This window comes from Glycine soja, chromosome 7 (assembly GCF_004193775.1).
Source record: "Glycine soja cultivar W05 chromosome 7, ASM419377v2, whole genome shotgun sequence".
Lineage (NCBI taxonomy): Eukaryota > Viridiplantae > Streptophyta > Magnoliopsida > Fabales > Fabaceae > Glycine > Glycine soja.
Genome location: NC_041008.1, coordinates 43,200,633 through 43,210,833, shown reverse-complemented (window position 1 = coordinate 43,210,833; position 10,201 = coordinate 43,200,633). Strand labels below are relative to the sequence as shown.

Here is a 10,201-nt window from a genome sequence, read left to right as displayed (position 1 = left end):
GTATCCTAAATTTAACAACTGAAATCCACCAAAAACGAGGCCCAAGAAAATCAAGATAAAGATGAGGAACTTACAAAAGAAATAAATAAATAAAATTCAACACGATAAGCATTGAGCAATCTACTACCATCTTTCCTAAATTTATTGTGAAGTGAAGTATCTTAAAGTGATTTGCTATTATTGTTCTTTCTCAAAATAATGTTTGATTGTAATTGAGGAAAAAATAATGATTATTTTGAAGGCAAATTGACGATAATTTTTTGTCACTCTTAAAGATAAGAATAATTTTTTATTGTAATTGTAACTCGAAAGTTCATCAATGATCAATTTGCTTATTGATTTCGAGAGGCTTCCTATATTGCATCTACTGGGTGAGGAATTAAATAGAAACGACTTCTAAAAACTATTTTAGTCTGAACGATGCAATGTCGCTATTGGAGAAGTCAATACAATTTGGAAACAAACCAAAATGGATGGCCAACAAGCACCGAAGACAGATGGGACATTCTCGTGCTCAAATTAATGCAAAAACTCTTGTCAAATTCTTCTACCGTTTGCGTTTGCTTCAATCATGATTATTACGGTGCAGGAAAACAGGCACGGACACAACCTTATCCCTATGGAATGACATGCTAACTTTCTAGTAGAATTAACATTGCTATAACTTTCAAAGACTTTGAAACTGCAATACAACAAAATGAGCGGTTCTTTTTGAGGGTTTAAGGACCCTAGAATATTAAGTACCATCTCAAAGTCTCTCAAGCTATGTATGTAAATTAGAGCTCAGAAAAATCATGAGTAAAAAAATGCATGGCATTCCAACAAGCCTTGTTACATACACTGGTGGCATACAAAAATTACACTTGTTCCGGTTGGTGTGTATTCATTGTTGGTGGTCCTGGTCCTATTGCAAACTGCAGACCCCTACGCTGCCCGGTTTGTAGAACAAAAGCAACTTGGGTTGCCGCTAGTGCTGCCGCTTCCTGTTTCACCGTAACATGAAAACCATGAGAATTTCCTGGAACATAAATAGTAATCCATCTACTTGTGAGTATTTGGTTGAACGTTCACCAAATTGATTTTGAATGAAGTTTATATTGTAAAATTGATTTTCAAGTGGGGTGATTTATGTTTGAATGCTTTTATCTTGAAAGCAAGTTTGCTGAAATTTAGTATAAATTTTTCAACTAAACACAAAAACTACATTTTATCACTTCTAGTCAAACCAAGGTTTTGAGGCATAATCAATTTTATATCTAACAACCAAACATCTATACTTTTATAAAATCATTATTCCCATCAAGAACAAACACACTATACATGTGCGTTGAAGTTTCCCAGCAACACAACCAAGAGATATGAACAAAGTTGGAGCCAAGAAGCATGATTTCAAAACAGAACAAACCAACACCGAATTAGAAAAATCAGAATAAAATTAGTCAGAACCAAGACTGAAACTTACTTGTCTTTGTCGCCGGCGTTGCAAAATACTGATTGCCCAAGCCATGATATAGCAAGGTAAAAGAAAACCAGCAGCTCGAAGCAAGAAAAGCTGCAGAGAATGGCCATGTGATGAGGTTAGCCCAATGATGTATTTGAAAGCAATACAACTACTATATGAACCACTTATCCCTAATGAACTAAAGTCACTCACAGAGAAAAAAGTGGATGGATCATCTTCAGCTTCAGAATCTGTGACAGAAAGTGCATGCCTTAAGAGTAAAAGGGCCATTAACTGCACCGAATAGAATGGATTAGGCTTAAAATCATGTCCAAGTATATTAGCAATTTAGCGTACTACTATATACAGTCAATGTCACTATAAGCCTTAAAGATCATATTCATAGTGAAGCAAGTACAATTGATTTCCTTAATTTTCTACTACAAATATGCCTAAAGCTTATAATACTACTAGAATAGTCAATGTTGCTATAGACCCTAAAGATCATGACAAGTACAATTGATTTCCATAAAATTCCAAACAAATATGCCTAAAGCTTGATACTTCTGGTGTTATATCTACTGTCAAGTATCAAACAACATGGCCTCTAGAAAATAATGTCTGGTGAACATAAATATGACTGAATTCTACAGATAATTTGTTAAAAATGATTTCTTACAATCAATGCAACTGAACGACAAAATGCAGCTCCACTGGCATGAGAAGCAGCATATCCATCGTATTCAGCTTCCAAGAATTGACGTTCAGCCTCTGCAATTGCTAAGAGCCGGGTATCACGCAAGTCCAATGGCATGCCAGAGATTGTCCAGCCTCCACTGCCAAAACAATCATAACTAATGAGTGAAACAAGACTTTGAAACAACAAGGCTTGTATTCAGAACTGATATACTGAAATAAAGACTTTTAAAACAGGAACTTTTGGCGTACCCTATATCAATGGTAGTTTCTTCAGGCTGAGGACGAGGTGGCGGGGCAGTATAACCAGGTTCATAGGACTGAGAATTACATATATAAAATTGAAAGAATTTAGTACACACCACTGAGACACACAATTGAACAAAATAATTGTTCAATAAAGCTTACTAGTTAAAACAATGCATGACCATATTAGCATTATCTAACCATCACCACAAATTTAAAATACCATAAATTTCACAAAAGTAAAAATCACATGTATAAGAACCATACCTTATGACATATCTCACAAATTATGTCTCCTTTCTCATTGCACCAACGCTGAACGCACTTTCTATGAGCATACTGTTCATGAAATTTCCAAAAAATCACCAATCGTTAACACAAAATGGAAATGCAAGCATATTAAAAGAAAAAAAAAAAAAAAAACAAAGATGCCACATAAAAACAATGTCCTCTCCTTATTCTTTCTCATTCTCATCACCCATAACACACCAAACAGATTCATAATTCATATTATCACCAAGAAGATCTCTCTCATTTCTCAACAATTAACTGCATGTGTGGATTGTAGTTAAGAGAGGTCAGAAATACTTTTACTCCCAAAGCAACAATTTTTTAATTTTTTTCCTTCTTCATTTGTGAATCGGAATTCGTAATTGTGCAATTGTACATTGAAATTCGCAAAAATACTTTCTCAAACTTTAATCCAAACATAACCTTAAAACTATCCGATTTGATCAACATAGCTTCATACTTAACAACTAACAACGTCGTTTCATATCATAAACATAACATGACCAACATAGCATTTTATATATATAAATTTTGATAAATTCACAGCTTCATATAACAATTAGCAAGGTTTTAAAAAAACGATCCATGACCGTGATTTGGGCCGCAACATCATGGTTTTTTTATCTGTCCACCACAATTGAAACCGCATCGGTCTGTCCATGATATCAACAAAAGCGACAAAACCGAAACGCAACCGTCACCGATATTTAAAACCTTGACAATTATTAATTATTTTTTAATTTTTCATTTTTAATTTATAATGGGAATGTACCTTAAGACTACCACTGCAGGAGCAGGGGGTCTCCAAATCGCTGACGCTGTCCTCCTCTTGGCAAATGCGACACTCCGCCAGCTGCAGCAGCGGCGCGTCCTCCCCGTCGTCGTCTCCGTCGTCCTCCGCAGACGGAGACGACCCGGAGGGACCCGCCACCGCGGCCTCATTGACGGGCGTCACGGGCTCGGGGGGTTGTTGGGCCAGCGGCTCGACCACCGGCACGGGCCGCACCAGATGGTCCACGAACAGCACCAGATGATCGTTCATTGATCCTATTTTTTTATTTTTTTTCGAATAAAAAATTGAAAATTGAAAAGGAAAAAAGGGGTGGGGGAGGGGGGGGGGGGGGGAAGAAGAAGAAGAAGAAGGAAGAGGAAATGGAAGAAGGGGTTGAAGAAGAAAAAAAAGAAGAAACCCCGGGATCGCGCGGTGAATCGGCGGATCCCGAGAAAATGAGGGTATCTGAGAGACTCACCGGAGAAAAAGGGGAACTTTTATTTGTAACTTGTTAGAAAGAGAGAAAGGCTTGAGCGAGAAACAAGGAAGAGAGAGAGAGAAATGTGTGTAAAATGGCGTTGGGCGAATATATAGGGAAGGTGGTGTTGGTAATGGGCTTCGTTTTGTTTTGTTGGTGGCTTTGTGGAATTAAAATATGTTGTTGGAATTTTGGAACGGAGAAACTAGAAAGAGACATTATGGTCATTTTGGAAAAGATGATGTCGTTGGAGTCTTGTGTTGCCGAGCAAACGACCCGTTCAAATTGGGGTTTGGTTCGGGACCCACGTCTCAGGTGTTCGGACAGATTTTCTTCTTAGTCGGGGACAGCCAAACCTTTTTCTTTTTCCAACTTTTTGTTTTTGCTATGTACTTGGAGTTAGCTTTTTTAAAATAAATTACGTTATGTTTTTTTTTTTTATCTTGGAGTTTATGTTTACACATCATTTAATTATAAATCATCATTTATTTGTATGACTTTTTTAGAATAATTATCATTAAAATTAATAAATTTATCATATATGATAAATTGTGACGGTATAAAATTAACATTTCTTTTAAAATATATTTGGATGAAGAATTTTAACTGAGAAAAATAATTTATCAGAAAATTTGAATTTCTGTCATTTAGAATTCATTATTTGGATATATTTTGTGAAGAATTTAAAATTTTGGAATTTTAAAACAGAATTTTAAACAACTAAAACAATCTGGAATTTCAATTTCATTCTAAAAGATGAGAAATTAAAATTCTCTTCTTACGATTTTCTTCAAGAAACACCGTATCAGAGTGGAACATCGATCGGGTCTAAGCGTAGAGAAACACGTATAACTAACACACCAATCATATCTTTTCTTTTTTTTCATTTATTTTTTTTTCACCCTCATAATTTTAACTTTTTTTTATTCAAACACAAAATTTTGAAAATAAAAGAATTTCAACTGAGGTATTTGAAATTCTTAAAATTTAAAATTTCTCAGAATTTTAAATTCCTCCTTTCAAACAGAAATTAACTCGAAGCATTTCATTATAAATTATTCGTGTAATGCAATTTGGTGAATCATAATAGATAGAGGGACTAGCCTCATCTAATGTTGCTTTAGCAAAGGCTATGCACAACACTATTTGCTTGTCATTTAACAAAACTTATGGAGAAGTTTGGATACCGGGAAAGAATATCTCTATAATTTCTTATGATAGAGCCCACTTATGAAATGTCAATGGTGCCATCAACAATCTTATCATGCACTTACATACTAACAATCTTGAAAATAACATGAGACATCTCTATATTAGTTGCCCACTGCAGTGCCTAAAGCATTCCACAAGCCTCTCCTTCAATGATAGAAGGAGAAGGCCTTGACCATGAAGTTTTGCCCACCAAGAATCTGCCAACATTGTCACAGACACAACAAGCCCAGCTGGTTTTCTGGTCTTGGCTATGAAAACCTGTGTCAATGTTGCATTTGAAGTAACCTTCAGTTGGCTTAGACCATATCTAAATAGATTCATGAGGGGTAAAGGGTTCGGAATTCCTTACCACATTCCTAGCTACAGTCCAATCTACCAAAGATTGTCTAGCAAGTGTGGTCGTTCCTTTAGCATTGTGATTCTTACCTTCCTATATAAGATTATTTTGGCATCTCCATAGACTCCACAAAATCATGGCAAATAAGGAGCGAAAGTGAGATTCCAGAGACTCAAACAAATGAAAACAAGCTTCTCTGAAATTTTTAAAACAGTCAATGGTTCTAGAAATGTGATGCCATAATCCAACTTCTTTCCAACAAAACTCACTAGATTGGCGTGTAAAGAAAAGACGCCAACTATTCTCCAGACCCTCATTGCATCTACTACAAATAAAAGGACAATCAACACCCTTATCCCTTAACCTCATCGGAAGCGGTAATCAATCCCTGCACAAGCGCCAAAGGAAAACTCTTACCAGATGGGGAACTTTTATGTGCCAGATAATGAAAAGGATCCTTGAATTCGACATATCCGCTAGCCTCTCCATGACTACTCTGTAACCATATTTGACTGAAAACCTCTTGTTAGATGCTTCTCCCCAAATTCGCATATCTTCCATGCTTGAATTAATCAAGGGATTTGCCAAAATTGCTTCTACATCAACATCATTGAATAGATTTGTAATGAGGTCCATTTTCTAGTCTCTAAGACCTGGAACCAATAAATCTTGCATAGATAAATCATCAAATTTTGGGATAAAGGAAGTGGTTATTCTTGGATGATTATTCAATCTCAACCAGAAATCAAACCAAACCTTAATGTCCAATCTACCAAAGAGACGGGAAAACAAATAGATGCTCATAGCATAGGCTAGAATGGCATGAGCAACAAATTTCAGAATTATTTCCCTCATTTCCATAGATAGCTTCTTCCCCCTCCAAGAATTCATATTCTTCCACATTCTATCCTTTATGTAATTGAAAGTTTGCTTCCTACTACAACCCACCATAGAAGGAAGGCCCAAGCTTGTACCTCCAAAGTCTCCAAAATCGCATTCTAAATTGATTGAGAGGTGTTTTGGCTAAAGAAAACTTTAGATTTTTTGTATTTTAGAGCCCGGCCAAATGCAGCTTCCTAATCACAAAGGATATTCTTCAAAATAACATTATCTTGCAAATTTTCTCTAGAAAACAATCATCCACGAATAATAAATGCAAAATCCCAGGTGCTTTCCCACAAATCTTAATGCCATGAATATCCCTCCTATTTTCAACCCTTCTCAATAAAGATGTAAGACCTTGAGCTAAAATTATAAATATAAAAAAGGGAGAAGGGATCTCCTTGCCAGAGATCTCCCAGGGGAGATAGGATCAACCTTGTCATGATTCACTACCACTACATACTAAACAGTTTTGACACACATCATCATCCACTCGGTCCATTGATTGCAAAATCACAACTTGACAAGGATTGCATCTAGAAACCCCAGTCAACGAGGTCATAGGCCTTACATATATCAATCTTCAGGCCACTTATCCATTTCCCCCTCTGGTCTTGGATTTAAGATAGTGAATGATTTCTACTGCAATGAGCACATTGTCCAGAATCGATCTCCCTTCGGTGAAAGCAGATTGCTCCTCCCCAACACACTTCCCAATAAAGCCTCTCACCTTGTGTTGCCAAAGCTTTGAACATAATCTTGTGTAAAACATTGCAAAGAGCTATTGGTCACAAGTTACGCGTGGATTTGGGCATCTTACACTTGGGAATCATTGCAATGTTTGTAGCATTTAGTTTTAAAGGAAATTTACCTTCCTGCAACCACTTCGAGTAGGCCTGTGAGATTTCTGAGCAACAAAGGTTCCAGAACTTTTGAAAAAAAGTTGGATTCAGGCCATCAAACCTAGGGACTTGTCCGGATGCATAGCAAATAAGGCCTCCTTAAATTATTCCTTTGTAAAATGAGCTACCAAAGGATCTGTTATCCTCCTCCGAAATACATGATTGAACTGAATTAGTAACAGGCTCATAGAGGCCAACTTGGCCATTGAAAATATGCCTAAAGTAATAAGCCACGACTTCTTTTATATCCTCCTGAGAAGTCACCTCAATGCCATCATCTTTCAACAATTTATCAATGTGGTTCCTCTTCCTTCGAGTGGTTGTTGAGGCATGGAAGAGCTTCATGTTAAAGTCCCCACCATCCTTTAACCATAAAGTTTTAGATCTCTGCCTCCAGTAAGTGTCGTCTTGCACCATCAGCTCTGTGAGCCTAGCGTTAACCTCATTGAACTTGGAGATAGAATGCTCATTCCAACCACTCCTCAACATTTCCAAGTCTCTCTTGCAATGGGCAATATCATCACGAAATTTAGATTTTACCTTCTTACCTCAACTTTCTAAATCATCATCAGGACAACATTGCAGCTTTGAGGTAACATCTCCATAGGGATTACTGGCCCAACTCCCTCAACTATGGATGTCAAGTCCTCCTCCACGAGCCTCGAATTTTCAAAACGAAAATCTCTGGAAGTCGACATTTTCACAACACAACAAAATCGGGTTATGATCCAAGATTTAGGGGATAAGGTTCTTCAACCTCACTTCTAGAATAAGATGCAACTATAAGGGGATTCACTATTGCTCTATCTATTCTCTCTTCTACTTCATAAGTTGTCCCCTTACTACGGGCCCAAGTGAATGGATAACCCTCTAGCTTAATGTCCATAGTGTTGCAATCTGAGACCACCTCTCGAAAGCCTTACAAAAGCCAATGGGGGGTGCTCAACTCGCCTACACTTATTATCTGGAGAGAGGATGTCGTTAAAAACCCCAATTATGCACCATGGGAGACTAATATTAGCAACCAAGGAACAAAGCATGTTCTAGGAGTCGCGTCTTCGAACTCTATTAGGAATACCCTAAAAAGGTGTAAGATACCACGAACCACGCACAACATCCTCGATTAGAACATTAATAGTTTTGGGGAAAATGCAGCACCTTACAGTTGACGTTCTCCTTCCATAGCAGTGCTAGACCCCACTTCTGCCATCCCTATCCACCATAAACGCATTAGCAAACCCCAAATTAACTCTAACCTCCTCAACCTTTTGTTGGTGAGCCAACAATTTTATCAACACAATCACGTTTGGTCTGTTGGACCGAACCAAGCCTCGTAAAATTGGAACTGCACGGAGGTGACCCAAGCCTCTTCAGTTCCAGCTCAAGATGATCATAACTTCTAGAAGCCTGGGATCTAGGGCCTGCCAATACAAAATTTTGCTTGTTTGCTTCATGGATTGCATGGTTTTTTGGGAAGGGTCTATGCTATGTCAAGGTCCAACTCCCCACCTTTACTTTTTTGTTCGACCTATTCCTCCTCATTTTTTTGTCAATACTGATATCCTAAAAGTTTTTCATATCCAAGTCATCAAATTTCGGTGGATTAGTTCCTCAAATCATATCCTTCATGATTGGCTCCTCCATTAATTCCTTCCTACCATTATTACCAATGATTTCCTTGTCCCCACTTACCAACCCCTCCAACACATCCAAATTAACATTAATTGTATCATTAATTTTGCCTGCAATTCTGCTTCCCTCCTATCAAGATTCTCCTCCACTATCATAAGGAGTGACATCACCAGACCTTCCTTCCTGGATCCATTTGCTACCATCCACTCCTTCTTTCCTTCAGTTGTCTACTCGCAGATCAGCATTCCACCCCCTTACTCCTTCATCTTTAGCCTTCTAAAAAAGAACAGGATAGAACTTCTCCCTGTGGCCAATCACATCGCAGGCAAAGCAAAAATTACCTAGTCTCTCGCAATTAGATTGAATCATCTGCCACTCTCCTTCAGGTTTCCTAAGCTTCTTCCCAGTTTTGAGTGGATTCCTCAAGCCAACTAGCACCTTAATTCTCATAAACGGTCTCGAACCTCCAGTGTTGTTCTTAGAGTCATATTCTAAGAACTCCCTAATGAAATTCTCCATGTGTTTCCCAACCATTGGCGTCACAAAACCTGTTGGCACATCATTCAATTGTACCCAAAATGGAATATTGAACAGAGGAATCTGTGTCAACATGTCCCCTGCGCTTAATCTTCCCAGCACTAGCATGTGGTTGTCAAACGACCATGACCCACTTTCTACTATGCACTCCACATCCAACCTATGGTAGAATTAGAACATATGCATCCCTTGTGGGATCTCTGTGATTGTCACTCCCTTCATGACCTCCAAACATCCGCCATCCTCCTTCATTATATGTCCCTTGATCGATTTATCTGTCAGGAAGTGTCCAGCGAGACAAAGGGAGATGTCTGTTGTCGCCTCATTGGCTTCTTCTAGATTGAAGGTGAAACCCTCCTCCTCCTCCACCACTATCAACAGTCTCTCAAACTCGTCCTCCATACCTCCTAATAATACTTTGCTCCCTCTCTAATATGGCTCTTAGAGTAGAAAGGAAGACAAAACCCTAATCTCTCATGCAAAGAGAAAACAAGACTCTAGCTGGCATATTTTTATTTTATTGATTCAGAATTTTGTTGAATGTTAAAAGATTTATGCTTAATTGAACGTTAATAGTCGTTAGTAATTTGAAATATACAATAGTAAGCCATCTCCATGGTGATAGTAGGAGTATGGTTGAGTCGGGTTAAATTTAACTTCAATTCAACAAGATGAAATACACTTTGTTTTATTTTTGTTTCTGAAGTTTTTTTTATATTTTTTAATTTTTTAATAAGTGTTTATAAAGAAATTTGTTTAAGTGGAACTTAAATAT

General features: G+C 37.6%; 1 protein-coding gene across 1 annotated transcript; it reads right to left on the bottom strand.

The window, feature by feature from the left end:
- Positions 1 to 406: 406 nt before the first annotated feature.
- On the bottom strand, positions 407 to 4,071 carry LOC114419878. Its single transcript, XM_028385678.1, has 8 exons — positions 3,925 to 4,071; positions 3,447 to 3,721; positions 2,651 to 2,722; positions 2,390 to 2,457; positions 2,121 to 2,277; positions 1,655 to 1,735; positions 1,463 to 1,552; positions 407 to 983 (listed from the first exon to the last, which is right to left on the bottom strand). The coding sequence occupies exons 2-8, from the start codon at positions 3,714 to 3,716 to the stop codon at positions 858 to 860; spliced, it is 864 nt and encodes a 287-aa protein (XP_028241479.1). The 5' UTR covers positions 3,717 to 3,721; positions 3,925 to 4,071; the 3' UTR covers positions 407 to 857.
- Between the last annotated feature and the right edge of the window lie 6,130 nt (positions 4,072 to 10,201).